The 18,325-nt window shown below is 39.6% G+C and overlaps 3 protein-coding genes across 3 annotated transcripts; 1 reads left to right on the top strand and 2 right to left on the bottom strand.

Moving 5' to 3' along the window:
- The first annotated feature begins 1,841 nt into the window (after positions 1–1,841).
- Positions 1,842–10,790, top strand: etnppl (ethanolamine-phosphate phospho-lyase). The gene is made up of 13 exons (XM_063470116.1): positions 1,842–1,934; positions 2,295–2,413; positions 2,611–2,770; positions 3,726–3,800; positions 3,992–4,085; positions 5,241–5,357; positions 5,683–5,765; positions 5,842–6,067; positions 6,619–6,773; positions 7,032–7,121; positions 8,919–9,049; positions 9,165–9,235; positions 9,349–10,790. Exons 1-13 carry the CDS (start codon positions 1,876–1,878, stop codon positions 9,448–9,450), a joined length of 1,482 nt encoding a protein of 493 aa, XP_063326186.1. The 5' UTR covers positions 1,842–1,875; the 3' UTR covers positions 9,451–10,790.
- Positions 10,791–10,904: 114 nt separating this feature from the next.
- On the bottom strand, positions 10,905–12,614 carry ostc (oligosaccharyltransferase complex subunit). Its single transcript, XM_063470117.1, has 4 exons — positions 12,402–12,614; positions 11,918–12,011; positions 11,647–11,844; positions 10,905–11,494 (listed from the first exon to the last, which is right to left on the bottom strand). Exons 1-4 carry the CDS (start codon positions 12,538–12,540, stop codon positions 11,476–11,478), a joined length of 450 nt encoding a protein of 149 aa, XP_063326187.1. The 5' UTR covers positions 12,541–12,614; the 3' UTR covers positions 10,905–11,475.
- A 1,546-nt stretch (positions 12,615–14,160) lies between these two features.
- On the bottom strand, positions 14,161–17,116 carry rpl34 (ribosomal protein L34). The gene is made up of 5 exons (XM_063470115.1): positions 17,075–17,116; positions 16,575–16,646; positions 16,255–16,354; positions 14,455–14,558; positions 14,161–14,290 (listed from the first exon to the last, which is right to left on the bottom strand). The coding sequence occupies exons 2-5, from the start codon at positions 16,637–16,639 to the stop codon at positions 14,206–14,208; spliced, it is 354 nt and encodes a 117-aa protein (XP_063326185.1). The 5' UTR covers positions 16,640–16,646; positions 17,075–17,116; the 3' UTR covers positions 14,161–14,205.
- Positions 17,117–18,325: the final 1,209 nt, after the last annotated feature.

Below are 18,325 nucleotides of genomic sequence, written 5' to 3'. Positions count from 1 at the left end.
TGTAGCAAAAATTTTAAGAAAACTTCATTCTGTGACTTATTGGAGTTACGATTATAATTTTGGGGGGGTTGTGGTAAATGTTCAGTTTCTGCTCTGCGTTGGCATTTCTTGTGTTTTTTTGCCCACTTGGTTGACATTTCTTTGAAGAGCCTTGTGTTCACTCACTATATTTCAAGTTGACATTACATATGACTGTACTGTTGGAGCCAAATAAACACAGTCTTTCAAATACACTAAATGGCAGACTTTCCTTTATTTGTTGTTTTCAGTTACCTGTTAAACATTTTCATCCTTTTTTTTTCTTTACTGCTCGACCAGTTCAGGGTTGCAGGGGGCTGGAGGTTATCCCATATATGTCCACATATGTCTTGTACTATGTATATAGTCATATAGTACAAGACATGGTGTAGATCCCGGACATGTTGCCAGTCTATCACATGATTAATACAGAGTGACAGTCATTCACAGTCAAATTTACATCCACGGCCACTTTAGAATCACCTATTAACCTAATATGCATGTCTATGTCAGTAGCTATTCTACCTTCGCTAACAACGACAAACTACAAGATATATTAAGTAGACATGGTCAAGATGACCTGCTAAGGTTCAAATGAAAAGGGAAGAAAGGTGTTTTTTAAGTGGCATGGTTGTTGGTACGAGAAAGGCTGTCTAGGTATTTGAGAGACTGCTGATCTTCTGGGATTTCCCACACAACCATCACCAGGGTTTACAGAGAATGGTCTAAAAATCAATGGTGGAAGTTTTCTGGGGGAAAATGACTTGTTGATGCCAGACGTCAGAGGAGAACAACAGGCAACAGTAACTCAAATAATCAGTGGTTGCAACCGATGTATGGAGAAGAGCATCTCTGAATGCACAACCTGTCAAACCTTTTAGCAGATGGGTCGCAGCGGCAGAAGACCACATCTTGTGTAAGTCCTTTTAGCTACAAAAAGGAAACTGAGGCTACAATTCATACGAGCTCACCAATATTGAACAACAGAACACTGGAAAAACATCACCTGGTCAGATGAGTCTTGATTTCTTTGCTGACATTGGGATAGTTGGGCCAGAATTTGGCGTAAACAACATGAACCATGGATCCACATAGAGCAACTGCATAAAAGTTTAATTGAAGTGGATGAACATGAACATCGCATGCGTGGTCATTTTGCAGTCTTGTTCCAAGCAAATAAATAATTTACTGAATATGTTACAAGACGCTGAACAGTGCTGACTGCTATATTGTGCATGTGCAAATTTACAGCATTATCATTTGGTTCCCTCAGTATGTTTATACAGGTACACATGCACAAGGTGTTTTTAACTAGTGATTCAGTGATTCAATTGTTTAAATAAATTACATTTTTGACTCATTCTCATACTGAAACTGAAACATCTATACCTGACACCTTACCTCAGTGACCAGATTTGCATTATTCGTTTAGGTCACCTTTTTAAAAAATGTGTTTGTCTAAATTATTTTCTGTATGCACATTCAGAATTGCCATGTGTATTTTTTATTCATGTATTTTTTTTTATTTCTCAATGCGAAAGAAGTAACAACAGGTGTGTTGTTTTCACCCTGAGCTTTGAAGAAATCGTTCAGCTTGAGCTTAGCGCTGCTTTCAAAACGGTATGTTGTTTACAGGTTGTGGGGTTTTAAATGTTTGAAACTTTTACCCGTGAACGTGTAGGCTAGCTTGCGAAGTTTGAGCATTTTTGACCACTTTCAGTTTCCATACAGCTCTGCAGCGCGAGCGCCGCGCCAGCTGCGGTACAGTAGTGCACTTGCGCGCGCGCGTGAATAAAGCGGGGCTCTGTCGGCTCGAGCAGATGTTCGTCGAGCTTCGTCCAGCTGGATTACATCAAGATGTCCGCTGAGAGATTTGACAAAAAGGAGACGATAGACCTGAGGAAGAGATATATTGGGTGAGATAATTGCTCTCATTTTACAAAAGCAGGTTTTTAAATTAATGTGACTGTCGTCAAAAAGTGTAAGATACTGGAAAAAATAAAAGTTTAATTTCGAGAATATCTGTGACATTTTAGCTATTGTATATGTTTGTGGGTGTTTAAATGTATCCTACTATTTGACTTTTAATATGTATATTACATACATTAATATAATACAATATACAATAACTGGAATGACCCAGTTGTCTCTTAGGAATTTCACTGTTGTGTCCATGACTCATAATCTTTTTATCACAACTTTACAACATGAAAACCCACAGCTGACCCAGCACGCTTTATACACATGTCACTATTCTGGTTTTTTCTCTGCTGCAGGCCATCTTGTAAGATTTTCTTCAGCCATGACCCAATCAAGATTGTGCGAGCCAAAGGCCAGTATATGTATGATGAGAAAGGACAGCGCTACCTGGACTGCATCAACAATGTGGCTCATGGTAAACACACATGCACTGGTATATATACACAAAGTACACTGAAAGAAAGCAGCCAGCGCTGAAGTACCACTTTTTATCCCTGTGAGGAATTCACACCAAAACAGCAAAACAAGAAGTTTATTATTACATATAGAGACTTTGTAATATAGACCTATATCTAATTCTCTAATACTCTAATTCATTCTTCCCTTTCTCAGTGGGCCACTGTCATCCTGATGTGGTAAAGGCAGGAGCTCAGCAGATGGAACTACTCAACACTAACTCGCGCTTCCTGCACGACAACCTTGTCCTGTATGCCCAGAGGCTGCAGGCCACGCTGCCTGACAAGCTGGCTGTTTGCTACTTTGTCAACTCCGGGTACGTTTACATGTTTTCACTAAACAACAAAAGGCAGCATGATGGAAGATAAGCCAGGTGTGTTTTTTACTTGGGTGTGGATCACTGTGGGGAGGATAGAGGAGGCAGATGATGGGAGACCTAAATTTACTTTGATGATTATGCCTGGTGTGAACATGAGCCATAAAAGTCCTGCTGTGTCCTCAAATTACAGAGAAGCTCAAAACTCCGTAAAAAAGGCTGCAGTGCAATCATACAGTCCTGTCAGCATTCAAGGAATATAGAAGCCTGCATGAGTGGAGGAATACCCCAAATGCTGAGGATCAGATTGCACGGTTTCATAACCTGCTATTTGTCTAGATTTCAGGTCTGATGTGTACGCTACATTAAGCAGACTATTGTTAGTCTGCTTAACAGCTGACTGAAAGTCGAGGAAATAAAAAGGTTCCGGGTGCCCTATTTACACCCTTTGCCCCAGTTCAGAAGAAGAATTATCTGCTCCGGGGCAATAACATTGTAGATAGTAATCCATATACCCTCAGACAGTATTTATCGCTACGATGGGGATATAAATGCTTCGAGAAAGCTTACCTGATATAAATCTGACATAACACAGGCATTATTAAGGTGTGTGCAGTAGTACAAAAGTACTCCTGCGTCCACTGAAGACATTTCTAAATTTATGGTTTGGCTTCCTTAGTTTAGGAGTGGGGAGCTCTTTAAACCAGAGCCATCAAGCCTTTAAAAATAACAGACAAATGGGGCAAAGACCCTTGAATTAGTAAAAATGTCTTCATGTGATTTCATAGAGAGGTAAGGAAGCCCTACTAAGTTTTTACAATTAGCCTTACATGGCCTCACGGTGGGAGCTGAAACAGCAAACTCCCTCTGACGTTCAAGTGATATCAGTGGTTTCACCTGTGTATTTTGTGGTGACTGAGTAACTCAAAGTAACCCTTGCCTGTTTGAACTTCAGCTCCGAAGCCAACGACCTGGCCCTCCGACTAGCACGGCAATACACAGGCCACAAAGATATCATCACTTTGGAAAAGTAAGTGCTGTCATTCTACAGAAAAAAACCTGTCGCTTAGCTGAACGAATGAATACAACAGTGCTAATGAGCTGGTAAAAGTCTTACTAGTTAGTGGTTTGTAGCGCCGTGTGGTGAAAGGAGCTGGGTCTTCATGTGTCAGTGTTTTAATAGAATTTACTGCTTTGGCCCACAGTTTTCTTTGTTTGCAGTGCGTACCATGGCCACGTCTCATCGCTCATTGACATCAGTCCATATAAGTTCCACCAGCTGTCAGATGCTGAGCAGAATCAATTTGTCCATGTGGTGAGTGTTTTTTCTCTCCCCGGCTGCCTGCGTGCACACTATTAAAACACCATAACTCAACTTGCTCCGCTGGGCTTTGGCAGCCTGCTGAGTGTGCACCATGCATGTGTGTGTATATGTGTAGATAAAAGAGACACCGAATGAGACAGAGAAATAGAATGAAAGGGGTCTTTTTCTGCAGATTCAACAGGGTGTAATGTAAGTGGCTCTGAAAGAGAGCAGCTTGCTGTCAGAGGCATACGTTGAGGAACACAGACAGTGAGAAGAATGGCAAACAAAAAAAGGAGATTATTAACCAAAAATCCTACAATGGTACGCAGGAGAAAGACTAAAATCCCCACAAAGAGGTAATTTTATCCCCAGACTGTTAGATTATTGTGGTCTTTTGCTTTTTTTAGGGTCTTTTGGAGTTTCTGTTTGGAAAATGAAAGCTCAAAAATGGTTTTTTTTTCTTTTACAACAAGACATCCAGTGCACTGTGATCTAAAATCATGAAAGAATTTACAGTTTCTGAAACTAGAATTTGTTTCAAGATTTTCGATTAAAAAATAAATACATTAAATAAATAATACAAAATTATGTATTTTTCATCATTTAATGAGCACTTTAGGGGTAAATTACACCTAAGGTACCACAATGAATTTAAGGGCTGTACTGTGTGCTGCTGTGGTGCATTCTGGGAATTGCAGGATGGGGTTTCCCTCATATTTCAGCTAAAACTCCAGATGAAAAAAAAAGGAAAGGAACAAATCGCTTGGTTTAGTAGGAAATGAGTTCTCCAGCGATCTGAATAACACTGATCTCCATGTGCAGCTGACAGGGGCAATGTACAAAATGCAACACAGAAAAATAAAATACATTCATATATAGATACAGACAGTATTCCTTCACTCACATAAAGAGCTGCTTAACCAAAATTGTTGCACTTTCGAATAATTTATTTTATTTTATTAGGAAAATTATTACATAACTTTCTGTTACAGCAAACAGTGAATGTTCACTCTTTTGTTAATTAGCAGTAATCCACTTTTATCTAAACATTTTTTATTATAATACGTAATTCAGCCACATGTTAGGTTTACTTAAAACCCATTAAGAATCCATTTCGATTTGTGAATACCTTTGTAATATTTAACCATTTCTTGTCTCCTGCAGGCTTCCAGTCCAGATGTGTACAGAGGGAAATACAGAGCAGACCACCCTGATCCTGCCACCGCGTATGCAGATGAAGTCAAAGATATAATAAACAAAGCTCACAAGAAAGGAGGCAAGGTACAGTTAATGAGAAGAAGCTAGCAATCCCAGGAAAAGCATGAAAGCTGTGCATTGTTATAGAGCCAGTATTCAAATGCTATAGTGTGATTACAGGACCATGACACTAAGCAAGGACACAGCAGATGACTAAGAACGATTCTCAGCACACTGTTAAGAATTGTTCATTTTTCTCCACATGGACCTCCTGTAACTACCTCCTCTCTCTTGTTTTGAACAGCCAACTGTAAAGGGGAGAGCTCAGGGTCAAAGATGACAGGATACCTCCACTTGTTTTCTGTTTATCCGTCTGGCTTTATCTGGATATGTTTGTTCTCTTGTGCAGATTGCTGCTTTTATTGCTGAGTCACTGCAGAGCTGTGGTGGGCAGGTCATTCCCCCTGTGGGTTACTTCCAGCAAGTGGCACAGTATGTACCCAAGAAATCACACTCCTGACAACCTGAGTCTACCTCTGCCCCCGCTGATTACTCTGCCCCTCTACAGGCACGTCCGTAAAGCGGGGGGCGTTTTTATCGCAGATGAAGTCCAAGTGGGCTTTGGGAGAGTAGGCTCCCACTTCTGGGCCTTCCAGCTTCAGGGAGAGGACTTTGTGCCTGACATTGTCACGATGGGAAAACCCATTGGCAATGGCCACCCCATGTCATGTGTGGTCACAACCAAAGAGGTGGCAGAGGCCTTCATGTCATCTGGGATGGAGTACTTCAATACAGTAAGAGCCTTATGTAGGATCGCGAACAGCTGTGCAAGTTATAATAAATGAAAGCTATTTAAAAAGTTGCATACATGTTTTAACATAAAAGCACAAAAAGATTGCATTACACGATATTTGCTTTCCCTCCCAAGTTCACCAGAATTGGTGCTGATCTGTCCTCATCTTCCGTGTTTTTGTCCAGAGCTTCCAAGCACATCCACACATCTGTTTTTCCCATGATGTGGAAATATGCTGCATTCAAGCCAGCCTGTTTTTTTCATTGAGTCTTGATTTGTAATTATTTCCCATGAAAAAAAAACTAAGGATGTATTTTCATCAGAAAAAACAGTAGCTGAGTTTCTCTTTTGAGTTTCTCTTTTGTTACCAGACATACATTTAAAAAAAAAAAATCACTGCTCATGTGCTATCTAGACAGGTATGTGTTTAACATACTGTATGAAACTGTTATGGAGAGTAGGGTGTAGCAGATTTTCAGTTTGATGGGAAATGTGAACTTGATCTTGATCTTGGTGTCATCTTTCCTGTGCGTTGCTTATCTGTGCTCTCAGTTTGGTGGTAATCCAGTGTCGTGTGCCATCGGTCTGGCCGTCCTAGACGTGATTGAGAAAGAGGATCTGCAGAGCAACGCACTGCGTGTGGGGCAATACCTCACCAGTCTGCTGGAGAAGCAGAAAGAGAAGCACCTGCTGATCGGAGATATCAGGTGCGCTTACACAGCATGTGACTCAGTGCAACAGCAGATAAGCTGTCCACGTACTTTAGAACTAATCCTTTAGCAGTCTTTAACACCACACCGTTTGTATGCTGTGTTCCTATAAATCCTGGCTAAACGTGCAACCTAGTGACTTCACAGGGAAACTTTTCAAAGCGCAAAGGCATTTGCAGTGTCTTGTTTTTAGAAATAAAAACAATACATGCAAAATTAATACCTTACAAACCCTGTTGGTGTCACATCCTGCAGGGGTCGTGGTCTCTTTGTAGGCGTGGAGCTCATCAGGGACAGGCTGAAGCTCACTCCTGCCACAGCAGAGGCACAGGAAGTCATATATAGGTAAGTTTAAATGTGGAAACTCATCATCATCATCATAATCTTTATTTTTATAGCACTTTAAAACAACCACAGCTGACACAAAGTCCTGTACATTGGAACTAAATAATAAAATAAGATATAAATAAAAGCCGAATTTAAAAAAAAAAAGTAAAATAATTAATTAGTTAGTTAATAACTAATTTAATTGCAAGAGAAACTAAGTTTTACTGAGGCCAAAAGCAAAAGAATAAAAATGGGTTTTAAGTCGTGTTTTTAAAGTGGACAGTGAAGGGGCCTGTCGAACATGCAAGGGCAAATTATTCCATAATTTAGGAGCCACGATAGAAAAGGCCCTGTCCCCTCTGAGCTTCCTCCTAGATCAGCTGTCCCCAACCCTGGGGACATGCACCAGTACAGGTCCATGATTCGTTTGGTACCAGGCCGTGAGAGTTGAGGCACTGGTGTGAAATTTATGGTTTTCAGGGTTTTTATTGTTATTTTTTTTATCGTTTTTATCGTTAACTTGGTTTCCCTGGGTCTTTTCTCGTGTGTTATGAGCAAATCTTCTTTTTTTTGGTACTGGTACTGGTTTTATTTTGTTGTACTTATCCGCGACACCTTAAAGGCTGGTCCGTGAAAATATTGTCGGACATAAACCGGTCTGTGGCGCAAAAAAGGTTGGGGACCGCTGTCCTAGATCTCAGTACTTCCAGGAGCAGCTGGTCAGCTGACCGAAGAGACCAACAGGGTGTGTAGGGATGAAGAAGCTCAGAGAGGTAAGGTGGGGCAAGATTGTGAAACCATTTAAAAACAAACACAAGATATTTAAAAATGAACTCTAAAAGACACAGGCAGCCAGTGGAGTGAGGCCAGCACAGAGGTTATATTCTCTCTTTTACGAGTTCCTGTTAACAGTCGTTTTGAACCAGCTGCAGACGTAAGACCAACGACTGACTGACCCCCGCATAAAGTGAATTACAGTAGTCCAGACGGGAGTACTCAGATTAAAGTATGTGAGTAATCAGCAATACCATATTATATAATCAAACAGACTGCTTATATTATTCTGTACTGAGCATGGTTTTCAGTGGTTATGCTTCTGCAGTTCTAGTCATACAGTATATCACACAACAAAACAAGACTTATGAACCTAAGTAAGAATTAAAAATAACACGCAAACTTGGCTTTCACATAAGTGGGGTTGCAATCATACATGGACATCAAATAATGCTATTCCTGTCACACGGCACCTCAAGGTGTCTCTGCGTCAGTGCATCAGCATGCGGAGAGATTGCGTTCCCGTTTTAGAGACCTATAAAGTGTACAATATTGGAGGTGTGTCAGTGGTGTGAGGTATAGGTTTGTCAGCCAGGTTTGTGTCCTGTTTGCAACTTTTTTTTTGTTTTCACTCACTGATTCATCTTTGGGCAATGGAGTGCAGCGGTTAGCTCTACTGCCTCGCAGCAAAAAGGTTCTGGGTTCAAATCTGATGCTTAGGTGCGGCATTTCTGTGTGGACTGTGCATCTTTTCCCTGTGCCTTGTTTGGTTTCACTCCAGCTGGTTTGGCTTCTTTCCATAGTCCGGAGACGTGCTTGTTAGGTTAATTAGCAATAGGTGTGGTTTTGAGAGTGAGGGTGTGTGGTTCTCTGTCTGTCTGGTGATCCCCCTCAAACAACCCTAAGTTGGAGAAGTGGTTAAAAAGCTGTATAATTGAACAGTTCACTTTTGTTTCCACTTGATTTCCATTCTGATGCTTTAAGTGCGAATACGTGCAGTCTACAGCAACAGAGTGCTAAATGGTTGATAACTTCTCCCAGGCTAAAGGAACAGCACATTCTTCTCAGTGCTGACGGACCTCATCGCAACGTGCTCAAGTTTAAGCCCCCAATGTGCTTCACTACAGAAGATGCTGAGCTGGTCGTGGAGAAAATTGATGTCATTCTCACAGGTATTTCCTTTTTTTCCCCTTTGTGGCTTGTGTACTACTGGAAAGGGTCAAAGTGTGTAGTAACAGACAAGTAAACTCTTAATCATACAGTGTGCTTTATTATGTTTGTTTCCAGAACTGGAGGAAGCATTAGGCCTGAAACTGAACAACACACTGACTGTAGAAAATGAAAGCAATAAAAGGAAAGTAAGTTTGACTTTGCTGATTATCAAAAAGTATTTTTTTTTATGAAAGTGTTCATGATTTTGCTGTCACTGGTTTTCATTTTGACTTTATTTCTTTACAATTTTTATCTGAAGCTGCTGACTGATGAAAACGGGCACAGTGGCGTGCTACACAGCAAAGGAAGCCGTCAAGGGTCTCCTCAACAAACCAAACAAAGCAAACGCCTCAGGACATAAAGCAACCTGTGAACAAACACAAGAACCGGCACAGGTGGCACAACTCTAGAATTAAAGGGCTGTAATTCGATGATAAATGTTTTTATACTAATAATATACTGCATATCAATTAGATTGTCTTCTCAGGTATTTTTTTTAATATTTGCGTAATAGCATGTGTAGCATGTTTTTAGCTAGCTGCATAAAAATGTACTTAATTATGTGAGTTAGCAGGGTGCAAGAGCCTTATTCACAATATCAGGGAATCATAAATGAATCAATCTAAACATGTAGATCTGAAAATATGCATCAGTATCTTTGTGTGCCTTTAGCATTAAAAGTACTGCCTTACTTAAAAGGCAGAGAAGTTTTACAGAGAAGTAACTGGAGTGTTTTAAATAAAATACTGTATGTTGTACTTGGTTGCTATAAAAAAGGCCAGTGTGGGGGCAGCCCTCACTCATCGACACAGAAAACATGAAAGTAAAAAAGCTGATGTACTGTGTTTACATCTGCACAGTATCTTTATTTTACTGAGCCTCAACCAAACAATGTCACTGTTAAAAAAGTCTGCAATTACTTACCAATGTTCTCATCTTCCTTATTAGCAGAAAGTAAATGCTGTTTACTTTAGAGTTCTCGTATAGAAAGTTCACTGCTGTGAAGATGGAAAATACTTGTTGTTCATAAAAGGTAATAAAGATTTACTCTCAGGCTCAGGAGTTGTCTGAAGTCCCAGGACTTCTTCCATAATGTGACAAGGATGAGAGGATTACAGAGAAAGGTGCTATCTAATATACCAGCTTGTAAATAAAAGGAAAATGATCCACAGTTTAATGCATTTGGTAAGCCTACTTTCCTCTCCATAGTCACTTACATTTTAAGGCAAAGCACTGCTATATCTATATCTATATAAATATCTCTGCAGAACCATGCAGCACATCAGAATTTAAACTCAAGGCATGATTGCAAACCAGATGAAAAATATTTGTATTCATGTGAAATAAATACATGAAAAATGTGACTGTCCAAATGCTCAGAAGTTTCTTGTATGACTGCCTTGTTACTACATCTGTCCTTCTCCATAGACTGCAGATGAAAACTAGCATGTATGGCTAAATCTGGAATACTTATATGACTAATTTAAGCACTTGTGTTAATTAATATGCTTTGTCCCTTCTAAATATAAGTCCAGGAAACACCATTACCTGATGATCCTGTGATGCCATCTTCTGGAGGGAAGAGGAAATGCGTAATATCTCCTGAACACTGCATATGCAAAGATGCCACATTGTTTGGCTGCTGATGTAAACTTGAGTTTAACAATCTTCTCAAAAATTCTGAGCAATAACTTTCTATTTAATCATTTACATTAAGTAGAAATCAAATCAAAGAAATTCAGAATCTGGATGAATGTGATTTTAAACAATGCCTTGTCCTATTAAACCTACTTCAACAGCACATAACAACCATGAGAAGGTGTGAAAAGGACAGTTTATTTCACCATCTTGTACAAAAATGCAACTGTGACAGGTTCAAGGCTTTCAGGGTTCAAAGTTTTCTATACAAAAACGTACATCTGTAATATCACTCAGGCACCCATGTAAGTGGTTCACACAGTGCAAGTCCTAATTAGAAATCGGTGATTTTGTCCCATCAGTGTTTGGCAGCTTCCTCTCCCTTCTTCCTTCTCTAGGTTCATTTCTCCTACTCCACAGAACATGTTGGCTTTATCAACATGGCAAAATCATTAATGATGCTGTGCCTGCACGACAAGTTCAGGTGGCAGAGTGTTGAATTTAAGCTGCTAAAGACCTTCTGCTCCACCAGCTTCATAGGAGGTTAAGAGAAAGTGGGAAAGGAAGTTACAAAACAAAGACAAAACCAGTGTCAGTGTAGTTTGGTCTAATTTCTTGAGCAAGGTCAGTGCTTTCAGTCCTTAATGGTTGTCGATGAAGGGTTGGCTGTATCCACAATTTAACAGAACTGCATGTAAGTTTTCCACATATTTAATATCCTCTTCATTTGAATTGGCTTATTGCAAGTTTAGCCCATGAGATATCCCCTGAAAAGACAAATTAGCACAAATTAGACAACAGCTACAAAGAAGTACAATCAACGACTCAGTCTCCCCTTTAGACAACTTTGTAAGCTCAGATTGGATAACAAGTATTTGACACGTGGGTCTGGATTCGATAGATTCGAGCTTCGACTTACGGCAGCTTCATGCGCATGAACACTCGCGCCATGAAGAAGCTGAGGAGCACGCTGACAAATCCAATGAAAAGCAGCAGGAAGCGGTTGAGTTTGGGAATGTTGGGTGCATTGGAGCGGTCCAGGATTATAAAGCCCAGGCCTCCCATTGTGAACAGGAAGCTGGATGCTAGTCCTTCCATAATGTACTGGCCGTTTACTCTGGAAAACACATCAATAGGATTCAGCTTCAAATCTTTAGACTGTGTTTTAATTCCAAAAATCTTACACGCACCTGTATGCCAAGAAGGCAACCGGTCTCTGGTGTCCATGCTCATCAGTCATTGAACCCACACTCGGTGGCTCTACAATGACGTCGTAGATGATACCTGTACATTGAAGGGGGGGGGGGGAGTTTAATTCATAATTAATTAAGCTTAAGGTAAAGTCTGAGCAGTGAGAGCGCTGACTGAACGGACAGGTGATAATCACCATAAGATCAGTGATCAACAACAACTACAGCAAGATAAAGACAAAGTAAACTACAGATATTCAGTTAGTTTAAGGTAGGCTAGTTTGTTAGCCTCTATTCTCTTATATTGTTTTGTGATGTATTACACCCTGGTTTAGAAGCGCAACAAAACCCCGCAAATCTAACAACGTAACAAAAGCACGTAACTGAGTATCGGCATTAAATACTACACTGATAACATCAAATGCAACACAGAATTATCTGGCTAGCCTTCAGGCTTTTACGTTAGCTTAGCAGGACCATTTACCTCCAGTGATGAGAAAGTAGGACACAATAACGATCGCATAGACAGTCATGGCCGACGGCATGTGCAGCCATGACGGTTTCTTCAGTTTTATGTTTGGACATTCAAGCACAGCAAAAGGTATACTGTATAAAGTCTCCATGGTGTATGAAAATATTTCCAGTCACCACAGTAGAGGACCTCTCCGCCGCTGAATGCGCAGGCGCAAACACTCGGTTGACGTGTCCCGGAAGTACATTTTTTTCACCCAACTAGGCGTTAATATTTTTTAAAGTGTTTTTTTTGTCATTTACTAGCATTAAAACATATTGCATTTATAGTTACATTAACCCGATTTTATTTAAAAATTAATCAATAAAAAAAAAAATATATATATATATATATGTTGGGTAAGGCCAATCTTTTACGGTTTCGTTTCTTAAAGAGACAGTAATCTTTTAGAGGGTTTATTTAAGTGCACAGCTTTATTGAATGAAACCTTACCACCAAAACGCTCCTATGTAACCAGTTTCATTCATTTTTACTGACTGGATACACTGCACTGCATTTAAATATTTCATTAGTTAAAGTTTCAGCTTCTTCTTTTCTTTTTTATTCCAGCACAGTTGTGGTGTGGAGCACCTACAATTTCGTTGTGCATGTACAATGACAATAAAGGAATATACACATCTATTCTATTCTTATGTTTTTTCCCCTTCACTGTGAAAGTCAACATGATCATGCTTTAATGGCTCTTATTCATCCAGGCATTTAATCATTTCAAGTGCCTCCATTGGAGGACACAGCAGAGGACCAGTTATTAATTTGTTTGGTGTTACAAGACCAAGCATCCATTCAAGATACACATGCATAATGCCACAATATACATTTGTTTTACTATACACCAAAGGAGTTCTTGAGTGATACCTTGGATTGTTGCTTTTAAACAGTCACGCACCCGATTAGCATCCTTGGTGGCTTAAACACTTCTGTATCAGTGAATTGGACCAGTGGTTGAAAGAAACCACATTTAATGAAATATTTCATTTTGGTACTTTAAAATGTAGTTGGTACGCCTACTCCATAGCATATATTTTACAGCTTTAGTGACTTTTAGTCAATTACATGGTCATAATACTTACTTTAGGGCACAGGTGTTTCACAAACCTAAAAAAAAATAGTGTAGTTTTCTGTTCCATTTACTTGCGATCAACTACCGATCGCTCACATAATACACAAGAAACTCAAATACCTCAAAAACACAGATGTACATTATGCTTGGACATGAAGTACCCTATCATAGCTTCTTCTTTAGCAGAACTGAACCTTTAGACACTGCAAAAACATGTCACTAAGGGCCCCATGAACACAACCAAGATCTGAAACTGCTAGCACCCCAAATGAAACTGAAGGGGAAAAAAAAAAAAAAAAAAAAGGACTGCGGAGTTTGATCCTAGGTGCACCCTTTTCCTCTCACAGTCCACAGACATTTTTGAAAAGACTCCCTGTAACAGTCCTGCTGTCCAAACATGTTATTGTAACATCTTTAGTGATAATGTTGCATTAGTTAAACATGTATGCAAAAATTTATTTCCAGTTGCTTCCTTAATCCTGAGGGATCAACACAACAGCTGGCTCTGCATGTTTGAGGTCCCCCTTTAACCAGGGACCTGGCACAAGACCAGAGAGGATAAAAACATAAATCTTTGAAATAGACCCCAAACACACAGACTGTTCAGCAATTTCAATAAAAGACAAAAACAATGCTGCGACTCACAACATGTAGTGGATTTGTTTGACATTTTTATTGTGGCAATACAAATACAGTTTACTTTGACTTCTGGCTCTGTGCCTGTGCCTTGAGCACCTTGACAACGATCTTCTGCTCCTCAATCAGGAAAGCACGCTTGATCCTAATAATAAAAAACAAAGGAGATCAATTAACATAATGAATTAGCTGATCACAGCATACCTAACAAGTTTGTATTTTAGTGCTTTCAAATTAAAGTTTGATGCCTGTATTAGTCTATTTTCTCAGTAACAAGCATCAGAAGATGAAGGGAAGTGCATCTTTTACCTGTCACGCACACACTTGGCGCACATGGATCCTCCGTAGGCCCTGCTAACGTGCTTCTTGGTCTTGGAGAGCCTCATCAAAACTTGAGGTCTAACAGCGCGAATCTGTAAGAACACAGATATGGATGTTGAGAACAATGGAGGAACAAGCACTTGCAGAGAGACACTTTCAGCAGCACAACCTAGGAAAAGCTGGGCTCACAGCAGTCGAGCAATTTTATAAGCTGCACACTAAAAACAATCAAACTGTGGCCAGTTTGTGACTGTGTGACAAAAGCACGCTGCCGTGCTTCCCTGGATTCAGACCTGCCTGCAGTGGATCACACAGTGCTGATGACACAAAGCTGTAGGGGTGAACTGGAGGAAGGTGGATTTATATATACTGCTCTACAAATGACGGTCACTGCAGTGATGTTTTTAATATGACCATAGAAAGATCTCGTAGTTATCTGAAGAAAAACCACAGCTAGCTTAAACACCAGCGAGTTTCTTGCATTGAGAAAACTCAAAGGTTTTATCAAAAGTGTACATTTAATGTACTCAAGAGTAGTGCGCAGCTTATCAAACGGTCAGACATTTAATGGAAAATGTTCAGGCCTCTATTAAAACAATAACAAAAAACCCCAAGAAACCCCCCAAAAACAAAGGTGACACAAACACTGCCTGTTTAGAGTCATTAGCGTAATCACCCCAGGAATAACCCTGAAACAACCATGTTTCTAGGTGTACACACACTTATTAATAATGTCCTTTCTCAACGTATTTGCACTTTTAAGTGTAAAAACTACTTATTAATACACTGGAGTGACCTTAATTCTCCTTATGAACCTACAACCACCAAAGCAAAGATGAAGATGATGCACAGGTGCACTAAGAGGACCAGTTCGAAATCAAAGTTTGAAATCAAACACTTTGAGGTATTTGTAACTTTTAAAATAGCTGAATTAAAACCCATTTGAACTAAGGAACTTAAAAGAATTACAGAACAAAGTTTAACTGGGTGTCAAAACCCCACATCTGGATCCCTCCAGCTGTTATACCACTCCAGCTGTGGCGCCTGTGGGCTTTCAACGTTAACCTACCGACAAACCGTTTACTAAATTTGGCAGTTCTAAAGAACACTTTGTTCCTGGCAGTCTGAATGTTTACAGAGAGAGCGTGAGAACTAGCGCATTACCAACATGTTCCTTCATTTGCCCATTGAAAGAAATGACATATACCCAGTAACATTACTTGAACCTGAAGTGGCATGTTGAGATCAACTGAACTGTTTTAAAAAAACAAAACAAACAAAAAACCCCACTGGAAACACTGGCACCATTACAAACCCAAGGCACCGTCTATAACGTGGAATTGACACAAGCCATTAGGCAGTGGTTACAGGGATTAATAATGTAGTACTCAGGAATAAGCAAACAGCACCAGGTGAAAAGCTTCTGCTCCTGTGAAAGTTGATGTCGTGCACACAAAATCAGGACATCTCTACTGGTGATGTCACAGCAACAGAAGAAAAGGCATTTGTGGTTGCAGGGAACTGCAGGATTTTCCACGATATCTTTTCAATCCCCAATCCAATGCAGAATGCTTACTTCTTCGGACTAATGCAAAAATGTACATTAAAAAAAAAAAAAGGAGGAACAAATATACGCTGATGCTTCAACAGCTTGCCGCACTATTGTCTTTACTCTAAATCAACCTCATCTACACTTGGCAGTGAGGGATGCTAAGTATCCTAGTCTACAAGTTCTGAAACAAATTTAAACACAGAGCACCTTCTTCAGGTTACAATGGATGTACTTACTCCACGCAGTCTTCCTGGGCAGATGCCACATGCTGACTTGGGGGCCTTGCCGACCTTCTTAGTGTAAAGGTACACAATACGATTACCAGGAGTCCGTGAGCTTCACAAAAGCAAAAAGAGGGTGGTTTAGTTTTCTTCAGAGGGACCATGCACAACATCACATCACAGGAGATGTGGTGTATCATAGTAGCTACTAGCCTATATACAACTACAGCCCCGTCCTGGCATTATGTATCCATAGTCGGGGTACCAGCTCTATATAGATAGACATGCAGTGAGCCAGGCATAGAAGCAAATACAACCGGAGAGAGTTTACTTACAGTCTGGTTTTGTTGGAGGCGGTGTTGTAGGACAACCTACGGCGGTAAGTCAGGCGCTGCACCATCTTGAAGCTGAAAACAAACAAAATTCAGTTAACTGTACTACACACCGCTGCCATGCTAACCCTGCTAACAGCGTCCACTCCATTACGTTAATGTTGGCTAAGTAAACACTGATCGGACTTATTAAACCGTCACTCTCATTTAAGAGAAACATCGTCTGCAGCTAATTTATCCTTTAAACATCCATTTAAACGCTACTAAAAGCTAAGACACCTCCACCGGCTTGTGCTCAGTACTCAAGAGAACGGCCTTCTCATGTCACACAAAAACTATGTCGTTAAAATCCAATAAGTCATGAAATAACCACATAGTTCAGAATAAAGAGCTCATGTGAGTATTATCTTTACTTGAAATCGACCACATTAGTTTATTAAAACGTAGGATTATAGTCGATTTTAAACTCATTATGTTTCTGAGGAAAGCAGGGACCGCCATACCTGCTGTCGCCGTAACCGGAAGAGGAAGGACTCAGGCGGATGATGGGGGTTAAACAGCGTCCAATGCGCGCTTCTCTGCCCCCTGCTGGTGGCTTGTTGTTATTACACATCAAGTATAATGTAATTATTGGCGGGACGCTGACGAAGTGCCCTTTAAACGGCTTTATGGCTATAATTTGAAATGAACGTTTCTTCATGTTCATGATGAGATTTTAAGAAAAAATAAATTAATCAAAAATCGGTTGAATTAAAATTACACACAGTCTTTAATCTTATTATAATTTAGTGCTGTTTTGCAACCTTTCAAATTTCTGCTTAACATGTTAAGGTGGTACTATGTTAACATGATTGGAAGCAATAAATTGGGGTGGGGTGGGGGGGGGGGGGGTCTGCTGGAGTCTACTACTGGTTTACTTTCCACAGGCAGGAAACAACAACCCCTTTTCAAGGTAAATATTATGAGTGGTCCAAACAAAGCACAGTGCTGATGATGTACTGATACAGTACAGTCATGACACTATAAGGACCTCTCCTAACTTTTATTTAGCCATCGTGTACATATAAATGTGTATATACAGGGTACTTCATTTTAAAGGAAATGCAATACACGCATTATCCAGTAGATGGTAGTAGACAGATGACAGATCATATGCAGAAACTGTGTTTTTGGGAATAGAAAATCTGTTCTTTAACATGCTCAGTCATCGTCTGACAGAAAAAAAGTATTGCAAAAGTGAGTAATATAGACGATGAGTGTATTAAGTCCAGCCTGACATGATACAGTGCAACAAGACTCTAAACTTGTATGATTTTGTGCAAAAAAGATATTATTGTTATTTTTTTATTTTAATGTAATTTTATCTTCAGAGCGTAAAAGGTTTATTATTTTAAACAAAATACTTACAAAAAAATTAAAAATCTGTTTATCCATCCATCGTGTTAGAGCAGACCCCAGATGCCCTGGGATGCCAAAGACAAAAATTAGATTTACCGTCATGTAATTATTATTATTATTATTATTGTTGTTGTTGTTATCATTGTCATTATTCTTATTTGTTTAAGAACGGAGAAAAAAATGCTGGTAGTTCTATTCCCAGACTGTCCGGTAATTATAAAATTATATACAGTTTTCATTAATTCATAGAATTTTTTCTCATTTTTTATTGTGGATCCACTGTAAAACAAACAAACAAACAAACAAACAAATAAACAAACAAACAAACAAACAAACAAACAAACAAACAAACAAAC

Source organism: Pelmatolapia mariae, linkage group LG3_W (assembly GCF_036321145.2).
Source record: "Pelmatolapia mariae isolate MD_Pm_ZW linkage group LG3_W, Pm_UMD_F_2, whole genome shotgun sequence".
NCBI lineage: Eukaryota > Metazoa > Chordata > Actinopteri > Cichliformes > Cichlidae > Pelmatolapia > Pelmatolapia mariae.
This window is presented reverse-complemented; position numbering and strand designations above follow the sequence as displayed.